Below are 25,859 nucleotides of genomic sequence, written 5' to 3' on the forward strand. Positions count from 1 at the left end.
CTTGGCTAGTATGCTTGCCTTCTCTCTCATGGAGCAGGCTACAACCTGTTCCATCAAGCTGGACTTCATGGTCATTGTAACTTTCACAATATGTCTACCAGTGGCTTCATGTACAAATTTAACAAGATTGCACTTTGTGTGACTCTTTGGGGAAGGAAATTGTGAGGAATTACGGAGGGCTGCTGTCCAGGATCTCTTTACCATAACAATGTCACATTTGGAATACTGTGTATAGTTATATTTATTCAGTTGCATCTCTAAGAAATACTTGAAAATGTGCAAGTAATGAGAAACACCAAGTATATAAAGCTGTATCTTCTGATGGCTGTGCAAGAATGTTGAGACAACTTGCTACTTAAAACCCATCAATGAAGAAGACAGACAAATCCAACTTCTGTAATCTCTTCACTCCTCCTGAAAACCCCCAGTCTTGTGCAAATTGTCCACTACACCTCAGATAATGAAAGGAAAAGAAGCAGGGCCTCTGAATATTCTCTGAGTTGAATGAGTAGGTTCATCACTAGTTCATTCTGCATAGTAACCAGGGGCGCCGACTTATAAAAAATATTGGGGGGGGCCCATACCGACTTATAAAAAATATTGGGGGGGCCCAAGACCTCCAAACCGCTGCTGCTGGGGGAACGAAAGGGGCGAGCCCCGGGCTGCCCCGACCTTAAGTGAACCTGTGAGGGCCTGCCCTTTGCGGCAGCCGATTGGCTGCCGCCGTGGGCGGTGAATATTAATGAGCTAGGGGGAATCCCCGCTTCTCGCGGGGCTGACGCCAGCCCCGCGAGATTGTTGATGGGTCGAGAGCCCGCAACCCCACCCCCTCTCTAGATCGGGAGTGGCTTTGTTTTAACTCATTACTGAATGTATTTTAAAAGGTAACTATTGTCAAACAAGGAAAATAAAAAATACCAACATAATTTTGTGATTTTACAAAGCATAATATAACTAATAATTTTCTTAAATTATTGGGGGGGCGGAGCCCCCCCAAACGAATTTTTGAGGGGGCTCGGGCCCCCTCAGGCCCCATGGAGTCGGCGCCTATGATAGTAACTAAGGCTGCAGTCATCCATGGTTAGTCACAGTAAGCCTCACTGAATTCCATGGGACTTTCTTCTGAGTAGCATACATAGAGTAGTAGTATAGGATTGCACTATAAACTTTGGTACTCGTGCTCATTTTAGACATTGAACAAAACATGACCAAGCTTATAATTTATAAAAAAGCAGTAGCTACCACTCAGAGTGGCCATCTTTAATACTTAAAGATTATAGTAATAGACCAGAACAAGAACCATATGATAAAAGAAACAAGTATTTTTAAATCTCATCCACACTAATTAAAATTTGCCCTTCTTGATTAAAATTGAGTTACACTTATTAATCTACTCATCAAGCTGATTAACAATGGAATCCTATACACTTTTCCCTGAAGTAAGCACCATTTAACTGAGTGGGACTTACTTCTGAGTATACTCTGCTTAGGGCTGCAGTGTCAGTCCTATTGGATGTACTACAACTTCTGTATAAATGCAGGCTAGCACTACATAGCTTGGAGCACTAATTTTTCAGGGGGGGGGGGACACCTAAATTAATTTTAAAATAAAACACAATCTCTCCCCCCCCTATATTTTTGTGTGCATTTGTTTCTGTTAAAAATGCTGTGAACCTTCATCAGTATTAATTGATTGGAAATGTGTTACCTTCTGCATGAAATGGGCAATTATATGGTAGATATAAATGAATGGCTAAGAAAAACCTGAGTATAATGTACTGAAATTCATTAATTTGTTTTAGGTGTTTTATGAAACCTGTGAAAAAATGGGGGAATCTTCCTCATATATTTTTACTATGTGTCTTTACACAATAGAATGAGTACTAGTTAATATAGTGAAAGGGCATACACTGGAACATGACAATTTGAGTTTTAACAAGAAATTCAAATATATCAGAGAGATTGTAATTTCTTACTTGTATTATATAAAAAAGTTAAAGAAAACCTTGTAGTGAATTTCATTAGAATTTCAGTATTAGACTTTAATTTGGATATATTCCTTTTATTACAACAGTATTCACACAGGATAAATAGATTAATTTTACAGTGCAGTTATCTGACAACAAAATAAATGTCCTCCTGACTTTTAGAACTATGTCAATCCTTGTTCTCAGTTTATAATCCCTCAGCAAGAACAAGCAAGGTGAATTATACTATATCTTTCATCAACACAAGGTTTCAGACAGTATCTGGATGATTTATGAAGATTTACTAAGATTAGTCTGTGAATTTTTAAGCTTGATTTCTTTTTAGGACTCCAGAATAGGAGAATTTGAAAACCAGAGTTTGAAATTGTACACTTTTCTATGAAACTGCAGCCAATTATTTGATCATTTATCTGGTGTTAAAATGGTCCTGAAAATAAGTTTTATTGTGGCAATCTAACCTCCAGAATATCGCCTTGCCTGCCTGTGTGTTCCTAAAGGCCTGTTCATGTACTACTTTGTTCCTGGTGAATCTGCCTGGCATGTTAAAACATATCACCTTGGTAAATGGACATCAGAAGGACAATATATAGTGCATTTTCAAGCCAAAAACACTGCTATGCTTTCTTGCTTGGTTCCACAGTGTGCCAACATATTCATGGCTTTTCTAGAACAATGCTTCCTCTGCTCCTATCCACAAAGGTATCTCATCTATCTAAGATTGATGGCATTATCTAGGCCACAGGTAGGAAGGTCTTGAGAAAGTCCCCTGGGACTTCCAACAATATTCAACCCAGCATCACTCTGAGCTTGGACCAGTCCATGCAGCAGATCACATTCTGCATACTACTATGCAACCACACAATGGTTATTGGGAACTAGGGACAAAGGAGAAACTGATTCAGTTTGCATTTAAAAGTGAGCCTACCTAATTTGTACTTTCTGAAACAACACAAGAACCAAAACATCACCTCAATCAAAATTCACACTGAATTTTGCAATGTTGTTCTCCAGCCAGGTAATGTGCTCATATATGAGTGAAAACAATCTACAAAAAAGCATTATATTACGGGAATTGGTTTTTTGGGGGAAAGTATATTAGGAAGAGGTAAGGGAAGGGAAAGGACCCTTGGATGGTTGAGTCCAGTCAAACTTGACTATGGGATGCAGCGTTCATCTCGCTTCAGGCTGAGAGAGCTGGCATTCGTCCACAGAATTTCATACAAACATATTGTGTTAAGAGAAATTTGCACTAAATTGCTTGTTGTTATTATTATATTTATTTATATCCCACCTTTCCCCTTCAATTTAAGATCTGAAAAATTAGAAGTTGAGTGGAACTAAAATGGACAGATTCACCCATCCCTACTGCGTACAACACATTAAAAAATAACTATCTTGCAACTAGCCAAGCAGCTCACACAGCCTTTCCTTGATTCTTACATGTCCACAAGCAGAGCTAGAACAAATCAGAGCCACAACAAGTGGGATTAGACCACACCGAGAGCCGGCTCACCAATAACTAAGGGTGAGACAGCTGCCTTAAGCGGTACCTGAAAGAACTGACTCTGAGGAGGAAGAGGAAGCTGCTGCCGTGCTGCTGCTTTACATGGCAGGTTGCCATAACTGTGTAAAGCCGCGGCAGCAAGGCAGTGGCTTCTCTTTCTCTTCCTTCTCCTCCAGATGCTACACCTCTCTGGGTGGCTTCACAGCCTATTTTGAGAGCCTATTTGCTGAATGCCTAGATAGCAGCAAGCCTATAGGAAAGCAGCACTCTACTGCCCCTCTGCTGCTGCCACTTTACACAGCGACTACAGTGACTATGCCGTGTGAAGCAGCAGAAATGGGGCAGCATCTTCCTCTTCCACCTTGTCACCACCTTCTTCTCCCTTGGCCATGCATTCCCTCAAGATGGGTCCCCCCCCCCATTTAATCCTCACAACAATTCTGTGAAGTAGGCCAGTGGCGTAGCGTGGGTTGTCAGCATCCGGGGCAAGGCAAGTAATTTGCGCCCCCTAACCCGTGGATTTTAGTAGGGGCAGAGAGCTGCGAGTGCGAGCGCGCCCCCCCAGATGTTGCGGCCGGTGCGGCCGGCCCCCCTTGCACCCCCCACGCTACGCCACTGAAGTAGGCTTAGGCAGAGAGAAAAAGCTTCATGGCTGAGTGGGAATTTGAATTCTGGCTTCCCGGGCCCAAATCCGTCACGCTAACTACTACACCATACTGGCTCTTCAGTGGTCTGTCATCTTTGACCATTGGTCATGCTGGCTGGGGGGGGGGTGAGTGCTTGGTGCTGTACAACCATGTGAATGTTTTTTGTTCTGTGTTATAATTGCTACCAAGTGCTCAGTGCTGTAGAAATTCAAAAATATTACTATCATCATCATTGCTGGTGAGTGCTTGGTGCTGTATGAACATGCAAAATGTGCTAGTAGCGTAGCATAGCAGGGAGGGCGCATTCTGTGGTTCGCCTCAGGTGCCAAACTGTATTGGGCTTGCCTTGACCACACCAGACAAGTATCAGAGGAAAATGGGCCCCTCAAAGGCGCATTTGATATACCACAAGTATCCACCAAATAAACTGAACATGTTGATTGACAGGCCCAGACTGGTACCCAGGAACTATCTACTGCAACAGGGGTTTTTAACCTGTGGTCCATGGACCTCTAGGGTCATAAAATTTATACACCATTTGATTATAGAAAACCTCAAAGTGGTTTACAAAAAAGGTAAATCTATAAAATAAGGGAAACTTTACAATACAAGAAGTTAAAATACCAAAGCAGTTTAAAATTCACACTAGCTTTTATGAGCTTCTGGATAGGCTTGACTAAACAAATTACAGGACCTAATAACATCATACACTGGCTTATCTTCCAGTGCAATATATCCCCTCATCTGAAAGCAGTACCATTCTGCTTTCTACATAGAACAAAGTGGTCAATCTTTATGCTAAAAAGACCAGTTCAAACCAAAGTTCAAAGAAGATAGAAGTGAAAAGAGCTGTGATGAAGAAACTGCAGGAAATTAGTAAAAAAATTGTTTGAGAGGCACAGGGGAAGAGGAAACTATCCAGTAGATAGCAGCTGGATTTCTGATGGGCAGTTTCCTAAGGCATGGGGGAGCCTTTAGAAGAAAAAGGGGGAGGAGATTTAGAGGGATTGTGTGTGTTTTATCTGCTGAATTTCCTCTTTTTCTTTTGCAACCTTTAAGGCTAGGCTTGCCCATTGACCTGAATTCCCACCGGCATTCCTCTATGTCTGGTCTCAATTCTATATAATTTTAGACAATTGGTTAAAATGCACCTGTTTTGGCAGGTTTTTATAGAAGAGACCTGATTAGATAAATTGATTGTCACTGCTGTTATTAATAAATTGTTATGTGTTGCTATAGTTGGTGGTGGTGTTTTCATGTGGTTTACTTTTTGTTTTTATCTTGTCTGATTTTGTTGTAAGCCACCTTGTAAAGGGAGGGGAATGAATGAAAGAAAGAAAGAAAGAAAGAAAGATCTTAAGTTTTAGATGAGGAAAATCTAGTGGAAATATTTTGTGTCCTCATCTGACAATGGAAAATATAATTTTGGACTGCACTAATCTACAAGATTCACCTAATAATATACAGTACCTTTACATTTTTGAGAGATCAGCGGAATGTAATGTCATGTGACTAATTTAGGACTGCTGCCATAAACACTAAAGCAATTATGTCAAGAAATTAGGATATATAAATTGTGTTCTGCTGCTGTTATCTGAAGATGAGAAATTCCAACACTCATTCCTATAAAAAATATAAATGTAAATAGTTGTTCATCTATTTTATTTGGCTTAGGTAACATCAATGTATAGCGGTACCTCAGGTTACATACGCTTCAGGTTACAGACACCGCTAACCCAGAAATAGTACCTCAGGTTAAGAACTTTGCTTCAGGATGAGAACAGAAATCGTGCTCCGGCAGCGCGGCAGCAGCAGGAGGCCCCATTAACTGAAGTGGTGCTTCGGGTTAAGAACAGTTCCAGGTTAAGTACATACAGGCCTCCGGAACGAATTAAGTACTTAACCCAAGGTACCACTGTATAGTTTGCTGTGTATGGTAAGATCCTGCAGATGTAATAAAATGACTGATTGAGAGTTGCTGTTCTTTCTATTTAATGACACTATTAACTTTCCTTGGTAATCAGTTTTAGCACAACAAATGGATAGCCATTTCTCATTTGTGGAGTGCAGTTCCAAATTTCTTCCCTTGAGTATGATTTTTGTTGTGGGGATATTTTTTTCTACCAGAGAATAGCCTGTTACTGGATTTTATTGTTTTTATTTGCTGTAAGCTTCCCTAAGTGAAGCAAATTCATTGGAAGGGTAGGAGTGCAATAATAATAAAGTGCTGCTGTCACTTCATGTGTTTCCCTCTCCTCTTTTCCTAATAATAATGTGTAGTTTAACACAACATGCTATGGGTGGGATTCCATTTGCACAATGCGGCTTAGCCACCACTCCTGCACCCCTGAAATTGGCTCTGGGGAGGTCAGGAGAGCCCACAGAACAGGTGGGGGGATCGGGGATTGTTCCATCTGGCAAGCTGAAGGGGATTGTTCCATCTGGCAAGCTGTTGAATTACACCCTATATGCTTCTGTACCTTGAATATCAACAGCTGGTGATGTGATGTGGGCATGGTGAAACACACAGCAAAATGTATGTGGTGCTACAGTAGATGAGATGTTAGATGGGAAAGAGACATATAGTGGTGGCAGTTCCATGTCTCTTTTAGTGTGATTTTGAGTTCCACCCTGTGATATATATTTTCTAGTGTCCCATAGTCTGGGTTTCTGTAGAGAATATCAGCCCGTACCAGCAGTGTCTTCCACAAAGTGACAATTGGATCAGAAATTAAAATGTTTTCCTCACTGCACTTATTCTTATGACAGTGCTCCCCCGCCCCATTCAGAATTATTTTCTAAATAATGATTCTTAATGATTGTAGAAATAGAGCAAGAAAATGAATGTGTGTGTATGAGTCAAAGACAATGTCTGTGTGCAATGACATGTTCCCTATTACCATTGTTGTACCAAGAAATAGTTAATAAGCTGGAAGATCACCAGGCTGTCACTAGGCAGCTTAACTAGATGAATCTTGCCCTTTAATGAAGACTCTGCTTCTTTCTTGAGGACATACCAGATAGGGGTGCAAGATTACAACTTGCAGAATGATGCAGTGGAAAATTGTGCGGCTCATGTACCTCTCATCTGATTTTTCACCTGGCTCCTCTTCCCTTGCCTGCCTTTGAACAATATTAGAGTTCCATTTTCTAAGTAGGAGAAGGACAGGAGGAAGGTGTATAAGAGGACTGGAGAAGGAAAGGCAAGAAGGGATTGTGGCTGCACAATCTCCCACAGCCTTGTTTGTTTGCTTGCTTTAATCATCTTGCTTTAATTTGCATTTTGTTAGATTCTTTGTCCTTCCTCACTTTTGGGGCATCAGGGGCTGTCACAGCTGCAGTAAAGAAACTGAGATGGGAGAATCTATTTTCCAATAAAACATGGCAAACATGAGTTTACAAGCTTGTGTTTTCTGCAGTATTGTGAATGTGGTAACAGATGGGGTTTTTATAGGGGAGAATTAGCTTTTGGGCTGGCATCAGGGGTTGGTATAATAGGGTATGTACTAAGGCTCACACCCCAGTGTGATGCTTCTCCTTGATGCTTTCCTGTCCTCAGTAAATGAGCCCACTGTGAGAATAATGAGAAGAAGCAGTACACTGTATCTGCTTTATTCCCTCTTCCTTCAGGAAGTGGTGCTGATTTGAGCCCAGAAGGAGAGACAGTAGCAACAGCAGAGAGGAGGTAGACCCATTGAGACCATTGTACCCAAATGGGGAACCAGCCCTGGCAGAAGGAAGTGGTGTTGTTAAAGGAAGTCTCAGTGGGTGGGTATTACATTACACCCAAGGTCTAATGGGGATTTGGGTAGACACAAAACAATTTCCTCTCATGTCACTTTGGTTAGTGACCCTGGGTATTTTTTTATTCAGAAATGTGCAATGGTTGACTTGCTTGACTCATTCTATCTTATTTTTTCTTCAAACACCACTAGTATGTTGCATCTTGTTCACTGAACTTCTCTCCTGCTATTTGCTTGTGGCAAATTGTGGTTTATCATGCATTTAATCTGTAGGGAATTATGTCCAGGGGATCTTGCCTTAGAGGAACTGGACAAGAGGACTTTTCTTTGCCGCTATGATTCTAATCACTTACCCTATTGCCTTTTGTAGCTACAGTCAAATATTTAACTAAAATGTAAGAAAGCTGCAATGTTAAAAATAACATTTTAAACTGAAGGAGAGGGAAATGGGCCCTTTTTGTGTAATAGTATATAAGCCATCTCCTTGATAATATATTACCAGTGCTTATTTCTATGCCACCTTACTGTGACTGCTTGACCTTTTTTTGTCTTATGTATAATATACAGCTTTTCTTCAAATAATTAATCTTGCCCAAAGGCTATAAACAGACCATCTGCCTAAGTACTTAAAACTAGGTCATATATTCTGGTTATATTTTAATTATAGGGGTTAGTTCATTTCTGTTGGTCTTTTTTCTTTTATTCTTAGCTGAGCCACACAGATTATTATTCACCTGAGTTGAGGATTTAACTGCTCACAAATTTTCTCTCATTAGTCAGTCATCTTAGCCAGTTGCAATTAGTTTTCCATTCTATATTTAGATACTATTAGCACTGCAGGCAGGGAAAAAGAAGAAAAGAAAATGAAAAATAAAGCTGTCGGAGCCTAATGACCTGGTTCCCTCTTCCTTCTTTTTTCCATTCTTCAAATATGTCAAATTTTCAAGGGAAATCTGAGGCCTCCCATATTAAATACCTTCTGGAGGATAGGTCAAATGATATTACACTCACTGTGGCAGTTTCTTTCGGAGGTCGCAAGAAACAAATACCATCATGCTCTAAGCATAACAAAATGACTACCTCGGTCTCTTTCGCTTGTTGTTTGGTTGTGTTAACTGTATCATGTTTTGAAAGTGTTTTGTGGGTCTATGGACCACAATAAAGAGATATATATATAATATGTCTAATTTCCTCCTCTGTATGTGCGTGAGTGCGTGTGTGCATATGCATGTGGACCATATCCATCCAAGGAACAAAACTCAACAATAAAAACACAATAACAAAATATTAAAATTAAAACAAGTACAAACATTCAGCAATATATTAAAACATAATTCAGTAAGTTATATTCAGCTAGAATAAAAAAATAACTTTTATATCTACAGTAATGATACATAATTAAAACAACAGCATGACCTATAAAACACATCAGTTAAAATCTGTTTGAAAGGTGGTTTTAAAAAGTCTAAAACTAACTAAATGTAAAGACAGTCCATTAATTAGGGCCTTCAATGCTAATCTTAAAACAGGGCCAGCCCAAGCCATTTGGCACCTGTGGCAGACCCCAAAATGACAGCCCCTTCCCTGCCAGGGTGAGAGACAATCTACATCAGGGACAAGGGGGAAGAAAGATTGAGATCAGGATCTGCTGCCCTGTGGATCATGCCGCCTGAGGTGGTTACCGGTACCTCACCTGGCCTCATGGGTGGGCCACCCCTATTTAAAGCACAGGTATAGAAAAAGATTGTTAGACATATTAGCTGTAACACCTTTGAATGAAAGATCAGAGCTGTATTTATTTTTTATAGAAAGTTTTGTTGCATTCAGAACGCTGAACAGCTGTTTTAAATTTTAATAACAACTTTCCCCTGTTTCTTTTTTCCAAGTCTTGCTTTGCATCCTGAACGAGTATTGGTGGCAACAGGTCAAGTTGGGAAAGAACCGTATATCTGTGTTTGGGACTCGTACACTGTGCAGACAATATCAGTAATGAAAGATGTTCATACACATGGTATAGCTTGCTTGGCATTTGACGTAGATGGTCAGGTATGTGTATGTGTTTAGTTTTCTGGTTTAATGAGTGCATGATATGTATCATTTTGCTATAAATTCTGCTGTACATACTGAGTTTGGGAGACAAATTAACCGAAATGCTCATTTTTTTTACTTACTTTTATAGACGTTTAAAAAATATGGACATGAGATAAATTAAGGCACATTTACACAGCTAAAATGGGTCCTGCATCATTCTAAAAAACAGGCAGTAAAGTTATTGCATGTGAGTGGCCTGGTAAGCCAACCTATAGCTTACTGCAGTAGTGGTTAGTGGGATGGTACAGCATTGCTCGCCTGCTTTCTGTTGTCCTGTAGAGTTCATTTTTGTGTTTTCAGAATTAACTTTGTAAGTATACTGATCACCCATGGCCATGCAAATGCACCCTGAAGCTTTTGAAAGAATACACATTATGGTATGTTTTCTGCAGTCAACAAAATCTAGCTGGGGAAAAAAGAGGTTTCAATCCTCTTTTACATAACTGTATAACTGATGACAGAATGGTCGCCAGGATGTCCTTGCAAACAGATTGGAATAAATGTGTGAATTCTAGTTATTATTTTTTTCGGTCTGTTTGCCCACACAAATTCATGTTAGTCATTTGTGGCATATTGACAGCTTGAAGAGAAAGGGAGGAAACCCTTGGCAGTTTACAAAAACTTTCCTGCCTGGCCACATGCAATAAATTCTTATTCGACTTAGGCAAGCACACAAATGACTTTATACAAACCTAATTTAAGGTTCACAATATTTGGGAGTTTATGACAGGGTTATTCATTGATAGGTTTTTACTGAGACTCTTGCTTTTATATGAAAGAAACATTAACATTATGATGGTTAGTCTCCTATCACTGACATTCAGTGGTCACTGGGAAGCACATATTCAAAGTCAATGTGCACTTGAAACCCTTCCAGGGTAGGATAGGGAGTGAAATGAAAGGAAGATGGTTTTAAATAAAAAATGGCAAACAGAAGAAGGGTCAAGCACACCGCCACACATTTCACACACCATTTTTTGATTCCCTCACCCCAAAGTGGCTTTTCATATTCTTTTCTTTGTGATGCTTTTAGACATTTGTTACTGGTACAGTGCAATATTTTTCATTTGAGACACACCTCTAACTATCAAGAGCATTTTGTATAGCTTGTTTAATGTGTTTCTGGTAGGGGTGACTAAACTTTGTTCCCCCAGATGTTGCTAGACTAAAGCTCCTAACATCTCTAACAATTAGCCATGCTTCCTGGAGCTAAGAGAGTTTGGATCTAACAAAATCTGGAGGACCACAGGTTAGCCACACCATAATAATAATAATAAGCTTCTAAACTTTGTTTTGAAAGGCAGATCTTAAAGCAATCTTTGAAATGTATGTAAATATTATTTTCCCACTGTGAACTGAGAATCTGGTGCAGAAAAGACAGCTGCTATTTCTGTTACTCCCTTTGGGCAGTAAATGTAAATAGTTTCACCAGGTACCTCCTATCTTGTAGGCCTAAACTTGTGACATGTAGTGTCTTTACTTGGGGCAGGAATGTGAGGTGGAGCTCTGATCAGAAAATAGAATCAGTGCATAGAGGTTGGAACAGGACCAGTATGTGCAATCCTGTCCCTCCCCTGCCCACAGGCATGATTCTGCATAGCATCTCATCTACTGATCTGTTTGTGGTGCAGGATTCTGCATAGCATCTCATCTGCTGATCTGTGTGATGCAGGTAATGCTGCTATTTAACTGCTATAGAGAAAAATTGCCAAGAAGAAATAAAAATCAAGGAATTGGATTAAGGGACAAAACCAAAAACTTAAGTGGGAAGGAGGAGAGTCAGGAAAGGGAATACGTTTTCTCAATAGACCGTTTTGAAGATATCAGTAAGGTACAGTTAAATTATACACAGGAAGTCTTGTGTATTTTCAGTGTTTGCAAACCTCTGATTGAGGTGAATGAATACCATCCTAATTTTTATAACTTCACTTGGACCACTAAGATCATGCTGCTTAAGGACTGGTATAGATTTTCAAAGGCAAAATTTCCCTAAATGTGAGCATTAGAATAATAAGTCTTGCTGCAGGAGAAATAAAATGTTTTTTGCAAAGGTAAGTTGCTCTCCATGGGGTCACGAAGAGTTGGACACGACTAATCAACAACAACAAGTTGATTGAAACTCTCACAGCATGTTGATAGGTGCAGTCCAATAGACATTGTATATTTGGACCTCTACAAACATTTCATCAAAGACTCCTGAAAAAACTTATTAGATGTGGGATAAGAGGATGGGTCCCAACAGTAATTGGCTAAAGAATAGGGAACAGAGAATAGGAACAGATAGTTCTAAGAATCAAAGGAATAAGGTGTGATCTGTTATGTATGTAGTCATTGTAGGCTGAAGCCAGGCTATATGCATGACATTACAGGCCTAGGCCACAATGCTTCCTGGAGCTCAGGAGCTTGATCAGCATAACAAAAGACAGAGAGGATTCTAAAACCCTCCAATGACATTTGCTGGGAGCTGGCAGGCAGCTGAGATAGGGCCAGTGTTATGAATCACCAGTCACAGCATAAGATGACCTTTCACAGGAGTGGAGTGCCCCAGTTTGCCATTCTTGTTCTTCTTGTTCCTGATGTTACAATAAATCCTTTTGAGCTGAAATCTGGTCTTGGGTCATGCCTGAACCCACCGACACTTCATGATCTGTATTGAGACAGACACTTTTGAACTTGTTCATAAATGAGTTAGGAATGAGCAGCAAGGTGACCAATGGCGTCAAATTATTCAGGGTGGTAAAAACAAAAAGGATTGCAGAGAGCCCCAGAAGGATCTCTCCAAAAGGGGTTGAGTGAAAAAAACATCCCATATGCACTGGCAGAATTGGAACTGGTGACAACTCACCAGGAAAAAAATAAACAATGAGGTAATGGTGGCTAGTGCAATAAAAAATCAATCTAGCAGCATGTGGCAGGGTAAAAAAGCAAGTTCCGTGTTAAGAATTCGTAGAAAAGGAATCACAAAATAAAACTCCCTGTATTTTAGTGCCAGGTGTGGGCACACTTGGAATACTGTACATAATTATGGTTTCCACTTTTCTAAAAGATATTGTAGAGTAGAGAATGTGTAGAAAAGGGTACCAAAATGATCTGGCTGCTTGAGCACCTTTCCTTTCATTTGGGGCTTGTTGGAATAGAAAAAGGGTAAATAAGGGGGTGGGGTGTGGTTGATGTTTTTGCATGGTGTGCAGAGTTAGAGAAACCTTTCCTCCCTCATAATACTAGGCCTGAAGGCTATCTAGTTAAACTGATTGGCAGGAGAAGAAGGAATAACAGTGGGAAAGGACTTTTGCCTTAATGTCCACCTCGTGTGCTTTCCAGGTGCAACAAACAGACTATTGTGGGATACAGAGAGCTGGACTCAATGTTTCATGGAACAGGGTTCTTAAATTTCTAGATGCTTGTGTGTCATTCTCTGAGATCCTCTATGCCAGTCCAGATATTTGGCTATGGGTTAACCTAAACTGCAGAATGGATAGTACAAAATATTTTAAAGTGATATCTGATGTCATGCACTGTACATAAAGGGCTTGCTTGCATAGTAAGCTCAGATATTGTCGTCTGTAGAATAATGTAGAGAAATGAAAGGGAGATGCTTGGAAATATATTAAAAGAAATAATAATTATTGGCACAATTTTGAGTTTGCACATCACTGCTGATAATTTGCATATATGAATAATTGGTTGTCATTGCTTCATACGTTTCCTAACTACTAGGAACATAAATCTTTGATAGAATTTAGGAACAGCACACTGCACAGTACTGGGAGATGCTAATCCCAGTTTAGTGGTATGGAAAGATGCTTTGGAAGGTTGTCAGCTTCTGGACTGGCCTAGAGGATCAATAAGGAAATGGGATTATTTTTTCTTTCCCTTAATTTTTATTCTTTTAGATTCTCTATGCCAGCCTCTATATAGAATCTATATAACCTTTATAGAATTAATTTAAATTAATTACATATAAAATATGTGAAGATAATTCAATAAGATGTCATTTTTCACAAGAAATATGGGCTGTTTTCAAAATGTTGTGGGAGCTTACAGAATTGGCAAGCCCTTTGTATACAGGCAATGATATTACCCAAAAGGATTTGTGTACTGTTTCCATCTGCTTGGCAGGGAGGATCTATATACAAACATTTGGACTGGCATAGAAGCTCATGAAGAAATGAAACAATGAGGTAAGGAATTATTTTCATACCCTGAAAAGGTATGCTTTCTTCTACAAACTACTGTGGGTTCAAACTGATTTCATCACCTAATTTAGGCACGAGATTAGGACGAATAAAATGCTAAGAAGCAAGGGAATGTAAAACAGAGCCATGCCTGTTTTCAGTTGCCAGCATGGTATCATCTAACTCTGCACTGTAATGCGAGGGTAATAAAATAAATCAAAACTATCATTATGTTTATCTTCAGAGAAAACTTTCCTGGTGGCGCCACAGCCTACATTAGCCCATTTTATGGCAATCCTAAAATGGACCTTTTCTGTAATGGCACTGGCATTGAGGAACAGACTTTCCTCTAGAACTGGGCAGACATCTACAGTGGTCTGTTTTCACCACCGATTAAAAACATGCCTACATGTCAAAGCATCATATTATTATTATTATTATTATTATTATTATTATTATTATTATTATTATTATCATCATCATCTGAAGATCACAGAGCAGTTTACAATATAAAAAACAAAATAAAAACAAAATACATAACACAGTAAGGAAAAGAAACCCCACACAAACATTTAAAATGCCATAGATTGCTTAATTAGCTGAGGGCTTGGGAAAAGAGGAACATTCTTGACTGATGCCTAAAAATATTTAATGAAGGTGCCAGGTGAGCCTCCCTGGAGAGAGCATTGCACAAACAGCCGCTGCAGAAATTCTTTTTCTCTCTTTATTACTGAAAATGTTATTTCTGTGCTTTAAAATAGACTCTTTCTGTCAGATAATACATTTGGGTAGGATCCAAAGAACCCATGCACAAGTGCTTCCATCTAGATTGCCAGCTTCCTGAAAACCATAGTTTGCATCCCAGAAGCCAACCTCAGGAACTTGCAATCCCCTCCTCCTTCCTTTCTTCCTCTCTAGAGCAAATTCGCTATCCTGACCCTCATCTGCTTTAACTGTGGTATTATGTTATATCTGCATCAGTGCTAACACTGGTTAATGCTCATTCCATATTTAGGCTTTCAAACATGTTTTTAATCCTGTTGAACCTGTTACTGGTTCTTTTCTTCTCAACTTCTTGTTTTTCATCAGAGGCTATAAATGAACTCCTTGTTGAGAAGAATGACAGATGTGGAGAGGAAGCTCTGTAGCCCAAATACAACAACCCTATGGCCCTTTGGATCCTAGACTCTGTCTTTAGGAAGTTTGTAGTATCTGGCTCACTTTTTCAAATATGTGTGTCATTAGATTATCATTTGGTTGAGTTCTCCCACTCACAAAGTACAGAGCACATTGTTAGTTTAAATGTTAATATCTTCTTTTATTCTCTTCTAACATTGTGGAAACGTTCAGCGTTTACTTTCTGTTGGTTTGGATTCAAAAAATACAATCTGTGTGTGGGATTGGAGAAAAGGAAAGATGTTGTCTATGGCTCCTGGTCATACAGACAGGGTAAGTTTAATTTTAAAAATAAGAGTGTGTATCAAATTTTGGGTTGTCAAAACTTTTGCATGTATTTTAGGAATCTGTTTTCTGGGTGTATCTTTATGTTGGTTAGAACATATTTTGATGACTATACTAGAACACAGAGGGTGGTTTGTTTTTTGTTTTTTTAAAGTGAAATGGCAAATTGAGTTTGCTGCTCAAAACATATTGGTATTCTTGGAATAAAGTAAATAAGTAGCACCTTAATATTTCATCACAGCATTTTTGTAATGTTATATACTTGTATCCCTTGCTTCTTTATTTGTTTACACACACACACACACATACACACATATGCCTGGTTTCGGATGTCTCAACCCAGTGATCCCATGCGCCGTCACAAATCGTATAGGCCTGCTTTGGAAGTACAACCACCAGTTTGCTAAAACATAGATTAGCAATCTGGGAATGGGCACCAGGCCTGCGCAGGCACCCCATGCCATAGCTGTCAACTTTCAGATTTGAAAATAAGGGATCAAATAAGGGATCAAAAAATAAGGGATCAACAGCCTCACCTGTCCCAGGGAGCTTCGAAAATAAGGGATCAGCAGCCTCACCTGTCCCAGGGACAGTCTATGGGATATCTAACAATCCGGGATAGCATCGGGAAGCAGTGGAAAACGGCGCTGGAATAAGGGAAGGTTGACAGCTAGGCCCCAATCTCCTTTATTCATGAGCGTGACAATCCTGGTTAGCTTAAACTACAGTTCCCTGTTACATCCAAAACAAGGAACTTGGATTTCATGTCGGTTTTCTAACTAGGATCTTAAATGACATTCAGCCTGTGATTATTCATCTCTAGCTTTGCAGATTTATGAGAGATTCATTTGTCAATCAGATGAAGGTCTACTCAGTCCAGTGTTCTATCTCCAATAGTAGTCAGACAGATGCTTCTCAGCGCTCACAATTAAGTTTTGAAGGTGGTTCTAACATCAATTTGTATTAAGAAGTATACAATCCTCAGTATCTGAAATTTCATTTAGTTATAGCAAATACCTGAATTAATCGTCTTAGATATACATTTTATTTTTATTACAATGTTTAAAGTACTGGTGGCATGAAGCAAGTTTGCCTATTTACATTACAATTATGTCTCGCAGATATGTTAGTCTGTGATGTTAGTTACGCTGAAAGACAGTGAATTGCCCAAGATAACATAGTGAATTTCACGGCAGAGTCCAAATTTAAGCAAGACCATGCCATGTCTTACTGGGCACAGCAACTCGGGAGACAATTATTAAATTATTAAATAAAAGTATACATTAGTATACTTCATATTAATATATTATTAATTACCTTAAGATGATCAGTTACCACTGAAAATAATGTAAAACCTTTAACATTACACAGGTCGTTGGAAACCTATGGTGAAATTAAATATCATGATCACCTTTCTCTCTTCATTGATATTTTCAGATTAAATGAAATACATTTTCAAAACTTTTGATTATTTTCTTCTCTCCCTCCTGTAGATATTTGATATTTCTTGGGACTTGTACCAACCAAACAAACTTGTCAGCTGTGGTGTAAAACACATTAAGGTAAGACAATATGTTTTGTCTGAATGGTATTCAACTGTTTTATTCAGAGTTCACCTGTTAAAAATATTGGACCAAACTTATATTCCTTAATTTCAGTAGGTCTACTCTGAGTGAAACCTAGTTGACTATTGCCCTATATTAGGCATAGGCAAACTCGGCCCTCCAGATGTTTTGGGACTACAACTCCCATCATCCCTAGCTAACAGGACCAGTGGTCAGGGATGATAGGAATTGTAGTCCCAAAATATCTGCAGGTCCGAGTTTGCCTATGCCTGCCCTATACAGTATGTTTTATTAATTTTTCAAACAACTTTGTAAATTGAATAGCAATTTCAGTGAACAGCTATTAGCTCATTAACATGTCAGTCTATGATTATGTGGGTTTTCCATAAAATTTTGAACTGGAAATTTCTCATCATACCTCAGCATTTGACGAATCATACCAATAAGCTACTGACTAAATGCTGGAAGATCTACATGTATGCCAAGTTTTCAATGCAGAAAAAGTCTCAGTTGATGTAACAAGGCAGAATTGGGGGGAAATGCTCAAGGCCACTGCTGCCACCTGGCAGGTCCAGGAGAATTCTCAAACAGTTCTCCTGCTGTCCAGGAGAACTCTCAAACAGTAAATCTGTGGCAACTTCAGCCAGAAGAGGCTGAAACCTAATCCAAGATCATCGGAACCCCCAAACAATATTACCCTCATCTTGTCTGGATTAAGGTTCAAATTTGGTTCATCCTTTCTAAAACTTCTGCCAAGCACTGACTCTGATCTTCCACTGCCTCCCCAGGATTGGTAGATGGAAATGAGAGAGGGCTGGGTGCCATCTGTGCCCTGATACCCTATCAAAAATCTCTGGATGGGAATGGATTATGTCCATTTTCTGGCATGGTTTGAATTGACAGCAGGGCTCAATGTTTGCAGCAGCCAGCTGATCACTGCTGATAGCAAGCCCCTTTGATTGACAGATGGGTGGCCCCTGTCAAAATGGCCCATGGGGTTTGTGGAAGGTAGGGATTCAGGCTCTTGGTTGGAAAAGGTTCCCTACACCTGTCATAAAACAAATCCACAGGGCAGAGCTGCAGTCTCCCAGAATCACTTTCTGGATCTTCTCCACCCCCAGGTACGACTGGAGCCACATCAGAACTTTTCCTCCAGTCCCATCCTGGCAAAGCAGTCCAGAAAGTTACTTCAGCTGCTGTATCAAAATCTTCAGAGAGATCCAGGAGAATGAATAGGGCTGTACTTCCCCTGCCTATCCCTTGACAAAAGTGATTAAGGGTGTTTTATTTCCCAAACCAGATTGAAAACCAAACTGAAAAGGAACCATATATTATTGTGGAGATGTAGTTTAAGTTTTCTAGGTGAAAAGGCTTTTATTGAGCTATAGATAACTTGCAGAAATACCATACTTATGAGAGTCAGTAAAATGCTATGATTTTAGGAAGTTTGTCAAGGGGCTGAAACAGTAGAATATTTCAACTACTTGAGAGAATACTGTTTTGAAATAGTAATATAACTAGAAATGCTAAGGAGAGTTAATCTGATAAACACTGGAAAGTTTTTAAAAGTGTAAAATTTTCACAAAAAACCACTTTAATAGTGTATGTTCTTCTGGTACTTACAAATTAGTCAAAAATTGGTATGCTAACTAAGTTACCAAGAAACTGGAAATATGCATGGAGCTAGAAACAACAATTAGATAACATATATCCTGTCTGGAGATAACATTCTTGAAAATTGAGTACTAAAGACTAATTGAGGTCAGGAAGGATCACTGACTAACTCTGGACTGTAGTCAGCAACAAATGCATCCCCACTTAGCCTAGTTACTTCTGACCATTAACTCTCTTGTGGCTTGTCAAGATACAAAATGGTAATGAATGGTTAATGCTGCAGATCTAGAGTTAATAAGGATATAGTCCTGCTAAATTCTGCAGCTAAGTCTAGTCTGTTTTATAGCAGTGTTAACAGTGATAAAGATTTGTCATGGCAAAATAGAGTAGCAATGACAGGACATGATACTTCATAGGATCTCATATTGCAACCTGATGTCTTTAAAGAAAATAAAGTTATTATCTTGTCAGGTCCTAGGCAGTCTTTAGGACTCATTGCAGTGATGGATTTCATTCTCCTAGTGGGGGTAATCTGCTAGTCATATGTATCCCATGCTGATTGTCATAAAATGGCCATGTTGCTGGGATAGTACAATAAGTCTTGTTCTGTCCTTTGTATCCAAGTTGCCTCCTTCATGCAATTCAGACAGGCCAAAGCAATGACAGGAGAAGCAATTACATAAATTTCCTGCACCCACTGCTGACTTTCCAAACAGGTTTTAATATGGAATTTTGGGCGGTAAGTTCAGCTTCAAATATCTATCTGTTCCATGAAATCTAATAACAATAGGGCTTTTTGGTAGCGGTAACACAGAGATGGATTTCCTTCGGGTAGGACTGAATTTAAATCAGGCTATTTCTGGTTATGCATATTTACTTTTTTTTTCTTCAGGCATGCCTGAATAGCTTAGGAGAGTCTTTAATAATTTTTTGGGGGGGGTTAATGACAGCATAACACAGTAGCAAGGGTTTGAATTAATCCTGGAGAAATTGATCTACAGTTATCTTAATAACAAATTGTATTGTTACACACCACCCCAATCTCTGCCAAGTGGTAGCAAAATTCCAGAGTTTCCAGTTGCTCACCCAGAGTCATGCTTCCATGGGAATTCAGGTCACAGTGGAGGCTGTAGCGCTTTAAGATATATGGCTTATTTTACACCTATACACAGTAAGTCTTCCACGGGGTGTGTGCAGAACATTATGCCCCAAAATCTCTCTCATTACCCTTCTCATAGCTTCAGCAAGCTTGGGGCCTAAGCAGCAGTCAGTCATTGCTCCTGGTCTCTTGGTACACCCTCCTCCAGCAAGTGCCAAGGTGGTTCTACCCTTTATTTCCCCCCACAAACTCTGCTTCAAGCAACTCCTCCTCACCCTAAGCATAGTTTTTTAGAAGTACAATTTTCCTTGTGAGCCCAGCCTGCCCCCTTCCTATTACCTTGGGAATCCCTGTCCGCCCAGGTTCAAGGATTCCCCTTTGATATGGCCATCAACACTTTTCGTTAACGCCTCTATACCAGGTGAGGTCCTGGCATTAGAAAGGAAGTTTATTTTGTATTTTTCCACTCGCCTGGAATCTTCCCTCCAATACTCCAAATAATGACATCCATCAATTTATTGGGTGTATGGGGGTTCATTCCCCACCCAAACCTATAACAGTATTTAGAAAGACTGCCCTTTATGTACTGATCAGAGGTAAGAATTCCCCATTTCTGATATAATAAAATGAAGTGTATCCATTTGCCCTATGAAGCTTGCATTTATTATCCCAATCAAGTATGGAGTTCACTGGATGACCTTGGGCAAGTCAATTCTCAGTTCAGAGGGGGAGAAAAGGCAGGTTTAAATCAACATTTTCTTTGATACTGCTACATACGTTTCCCAAACAAAGGTGTAAATCTGACCAGCAAATCATGTTAGTTTACAACTAGAGTTTGTTATTTTCAGGAAATGCGGTTAGTTAGGATTGCAACCTACATCTGGAGTTATATGATCCCTGATTTGACTGTAAATCACATTGAACTCATCCTCTAGGCTAAGGCAACATGCATCAGATCACACCATAGTAGCCAGCGGTGTGGGGACATTTACCTAAGCTCCCATCACGGCTACTTCTGCAGCTTACTGGAAGGGAGCGAAGGAGGGGCAAGGCACTGCAGTGTTGACATGATGCAAATGCACCAGTAGAGCCAGTCCACTCCTGCATCATGCCAGCCTCACCACTACATCATTCCTCTTCTTCCTAGTAAGCTGTAGCAATGCAGATGATGAAAGGTCAGGTAAATGCCCCTGTTCTGCCAATTGCTACTGGAATAAAGTTGTAAATCTCCTTTTTGTGCTCCTTATGAAACAAGGGGGGAAATGCTGCATAGCATCAGGGCGCACATCGATGTTACTAGACCCACATAGCTACTATCAATAATAGCAGCTCTGCGACTACTTTTTTCAACTTTCCTCATAATGTCTACTGTATTGTGAGATTATCATGCTTCGATTTGCCTTCCCTCCACAAACAGCTGTCCATTAAGTGGAGTTGGGGAACAGAAGCATGAAGTGCAATGTCTGCCGGAGTAACTGGACATGTGAATGGGTTAATTTCCTTCATGAGAGTAAAATAATAATAATAATAATAATAATAATAATAATAATAATAATAATTTATTATTTGTACCCCGCCCATCTGGCTGGGTTTCCCCAGCCACTCTGGGAGGCTTCCATAGAAACCAGAAAACACTAAAATATCATACATTAAAAACTTCCCTGAACAGGGCTGCCTTAAGATGTCTTCTGAATGTCAGGCAGTTGTTTATCGTTTTGACATCTGATGGGAGGGCGTTCCACAGGGCGGGCGCCACTACCGAAAAGGCCCTCTGCCTGGTTCCCTGTAGCTTTGCTTCTCGCAATGAGGGAACCGCCAGAAGGCCCTTGGCGCTGGACCTCAGCGTCCGGGCAGAACGATGGGGGTGGAGACGCTCCTTCAGGTATACTGGGCCGAGGCCGTTTATCACCCCATGAACGAGCTAATCACAGATGCAAGGTCAGCCAAGCCAGCCGTTATGGTAACAGTCCAGTGCCCTGACTTTATCTGTGATTAATGAATGTCAGCTCTGTAGTTAGTCTGTGAGCAGTGAAGATACTTTGTATGTATCTATAATACCTGTATCTACATCCAGAACTGTTTTACTGAGCCTTATCTTCTGAAACAGTAAACTTTTGGTACTTTAAGCTGCTTCTGTGTGGTGACTGGTACTGGGACCAACTTCCACTGCGTGGGTATCTCACCTCAGATTCCCAATAATTAGATTGTACATAAAGAACCTCAGCAATTTTCAAGTGGTCTGTGGTGTGGAAAATTTAGGAATTGTATATAGTTACATCACAAAACTTTTGGTTGTAATTGTTTAAAATGCTCTGTGTGGTTTACATTAAATCACTTTATTCTTGCAGTTCTGGAGTTTATGTGGCAATTCATTGACACCAAAGCGTGGTGTTTTTGGTAAGACTGGTGATCTCCAAACTATATTGTGCCTCGCCTGTGCAAGAGATGAAGTAACGTATTCTGGTGCACTTAATGGAGATATATATGTATGGAAAGGAATCAACCTTATCCGAACCATACAAGGAGCTCATGCTGTAAGTATCATTTTCATATGAAAACTGATTGACCAGTGAAATACCGGTAAATTAAGATTTTGTGTGACATACACAGATTTCTAAATGGATTGCATTTTGGTTAAATGCAGGGGACTTTATCAGATGTTGGGTGTCACAGTTTAACTTCTGGCAGACCCTTTCATAAGTTTCTGGCTGAATATACCAGAAAATGCAGAAATTAGGACAAGTTTGCAGCCTCTCCTCATCTTGCAGATTAATGTTTATGGGTTATTTATCTGGGATGGCTGAAGGCTAAGTGCATTGGTGTTCAGGAAGGAATCTTCAGCTGTGTGCTACTCCCAGGATGTTATTGCTTCACTCTCGGTAGGGGAAAGGCAAGACTGATGGATTTGTGTGCAAATTGAGGAGCACAGCTCCTATTCACAACTCCCAATGAGAGAGTTATTCCATATAATTTTCATCTGAACACCTGTGTGAAATTTATGGAAGCATAGTGTGGTGACATTTCATTGATGGGTTGTATTTTATATCCTGGTTTTCCTTCCAAACGGCAGAATAGCTTGCATATGGCTGTTATGTAGTATTTCATACAGACACTGCACAAGGCCATCTTCAGTATTTGAACCTTAGCATATGTCTTTTCTGCAAAAAGGAGAGAGGAAGATGTTCCTTTTCAGCATTCTTCATTCCACATAACCTGTAAATAGGTTCAGAACAATGGGAAGAGGAACACCACTTCATGAAACCCATTAAAAATTTTACAAGGTGCCAAACAGTCTTAAAAACATAGGCCAACATTCAATGTTTCACAAGCAAACTTCTCACCACTGCAGCCAATTTAAAAGTTCATCATCCTAAAACTACCAACAAAATGAAAGCTGGAATAAGTGGGCTTTAAAAACTTGAATTTATGTCTGTGTTGTATGTGTACACACACACACACACAGAGAGAGAGAGAGAGAGAGAGAGAGAGAGAGAGAGAGAGAGAGAGAGAGAAGGTGCAAAATCCAAGCAGTTGTGGGAAAGATAACATTGTAAGCATTCACTGCCAAACCTGTGATGGAAATATAAACATATATATTGAACCACTGTTGTAGCATGCTTTAAACTTATATACTCTATACCGCTCTATGGTCTTCAAGGGCAGCTTTGTTTTAGAGCAGTAATGTAACCTGAAATAAATGCAAAAGTATTGAGTGACCTTCCCAAGCTATAGAATAGTGTATTGTAGATCAACATATGAAATCTTCTTTTGGATTTAGAATTTAAAAAATGGATCCATTTCAGGAACTGGATATAAAACAGGAAACAAGTAAACAATAACGATCTTGGTCTTGCATGGTTACACTTGGTAGGACTTTTATATGAGGAATGTATATACTACACCTCCTTAGTGGGTGAATAATTTATTTCAGTATTCTTTAACAGAGGTGAATACTCAAGTTGTGTGGATTGAAGCCAAAGCTGAGGTCAGATAACAGGCACCCTGTATAAAACATCACCATGTTGCTTGGGCAAGTTTTAATTAAATATAAGTGGAAACAATATAGCAAACTTAAATGAGTGCTTTAACCCTCTTGTGAGCCAACAGAGAACATCCACTGTTTTGCTGTCTCTCTTTACAAGTGTAAACCAGAATGGAACTCATGGACTTCCAATGAAACTGAATTTTGGGAGATTCAGGACAAATAAATAAAAGTACTTCTTCATGCAGCACATAGTTACACTATGGAACTATCTCCCACAGGAGGCAGTGATGGCTAGCAACCTAGAAGGCTTTAAAAGAGGATTTGATAAATTCATCAAGGAGAGGGCTATCACTGACTACTAGCCATGATTGCTACCCTCTATCTCCACAGTTGGAGGCAGCAATGCTTCTTAATACCGGTTGCTGAAAAACAAAGGAGGGGAAAGGTTGGTTTCTCACATGCATTTGGTTGGCCACTGTGAGAACAGGATGTTGGACTACATGGGCCATTGGCTTGATGCAGCAGGGTCTTCTTATACTTACTATGTTCCTAAAGGACATTCTTAATCCAGATAGGAGGATGACATGGGGAAGAGAGCAGACTGCCTGATCTCCCTGTGATGGTGACTATGTTTCTGGACTTGGTTTCAGACTCCTTAAAAGGGACACTACAGAGGGCCTTTTTTGGCAGCAACTCTTAAGGGCAGCATTTTCATAGAGCTAGAGTGTTGAGAAAGGCTCAGGCTTGGGTATTCACAGAAGTGTGGACTCATATGCATAACATTTTAACTTCTGTTGTATTTTTTCACTGAGTTTGCATGTAGTTGTGTTAGTGGATCTGTGATTAGCATCTTTCCAGTCATGGCAATTAAAGGGAATAAAATCATTTGAGGTGCATTGCCTCGATATGAATTTATTTTAATTAAAGAAAAAAATAACCTGATCATAAAGGTCATGTGTCACAATATTGGATCAGTCAGAGACCAGCATTTGGAAGGTGCAGACAACAATTTGTATAATCGTTCAGCTACGTGGTTACACAGCAGTTAAGTGAAACTGTCAGATATATTTTGCAGTTGTGCAGTTTAGTTGCATTCACAAGCAGGCTTTCTTAGAAAAGCAGAGCAGAGTTTTATGTAGTTGTTCTTTTCAAATTCTGATTATTATTTTTTAAAGACAAGAGTCTGTTATTTGTATAAACACATAGTGTATTCTAAAGGAAAACGCAGGAAAAATATTTTGTCTCGTGTGGTTTTTTAAAATATCATCATTAATGCAGTTGTGTGCATACTTAAATATGTTCTTTACTCCTCTTTAGGCAGGAATTTTCAGCATGAATGCCTGTGAAGAAGGCTTTGCTACTGGTGGCAGGGATGGCTGTGTTCGCCTTTGGGATTTAAATTTTAAACCAATTACTGTGATTGATCTCAGGGAAACAGACCAGGGATATAAAGGTAAAACAAAACAAAACAGTATTTTAATTACATTATCAAAGGAATACTTTTTTCATTGACCATTGTCCTTCATAGCCCTACTCATAATTGAGGAGTCATAGCCCTACTCCAGAACAGCAATGCTGGTGTGGGTTTTCTGAGTTGTATGTCATGTAAGCAGGGGTCTCTATTAATGGATGTCTGTGTATGGAGTGCAATGTTAGAACTTCTCTTTGCACAGTAGTGGCACTGTGTGGTGAGAAGACCCATGCATTTAGTGGCCTTGCAGGGTAGGTTTTGCTCAATGTGTTCCCATAGGAATGCTTGCCTAACAAATTATTTCCAGGGAACTCATTGTGTTCAGTAAGCAGGACCTGCATGTACTGATTTTTTGGCTGCTATAAATAGCATGTGTCAGAAAGAGGAAGAGACAGCAAGAAACAGGCAAAGAAAGAGAGAGATTCTTAATCACTGTGCATGTTTACTTGAAATAAGTTCTACTGAATTCAGCTGAGCTTACTCCCATATAACTGTCCATAGGATCATGAGCTTCTC

The 25,859-nt window shown here is 39.6% G+C and overlaps 1 protein-coding gene across 12 annotated transcripts in view; it reads left to right on the plus strand.

Annotated features, from left to right (window-relative positions):
* The window catches only part of EML5 (EMAP like 5), a 90,193-nt gene that overhangs the window by 8,905 nt on the left and 55,429 nt on the right, over positions 1-25,859 (plus strand). For 11 of the 12 annotated variants that reach the window (XR_014167761.1, XR_014167762.1, XM_081908454.1 and 8 more), the window contains exons 2-6: positions 9,769-9,928; positions 15,499-15,597; positions 17,103-17,171; positions 22,236-22,421; positions 25,190-25,325. Coding sequence is in view for 10 of the 12 variants with exons in the window: in XM_081908454.1 (XP_081764580.1) it covers positions 9,769-9,928; positions 15,499-15,597; positions 17,103-17,171; positions 22,236-22,421; positions 25,190-25,325 (650 nt within the window). In the remaining 2 variants the exon portion in view is untranslated. Of the gene's footprint in view, positions 1-9,768; positions 9,929-15,498; positions 15,598-17,102; positions 17,172-19,433; positions 19,528-22,235; positions 22,422-25,189; positions 25,326-25,859 lie in introns of those variants that run through there. The other variant, XM_081908453.1, reaches the window with a different exon arrangement.

Source organism: Podarcis melisellensis, assembly GCF_964234715.1.
Source record: "Podarcis melisellensis genome assembly, chromosome: 1".
NCBI classification, from domain to species: domain Eukaryota; kingdom Metazoa; phylum Chordata; class Lepidosauria; order Squamata; family Lacertidae; genus Podarcis; species Podarcis melisellensis.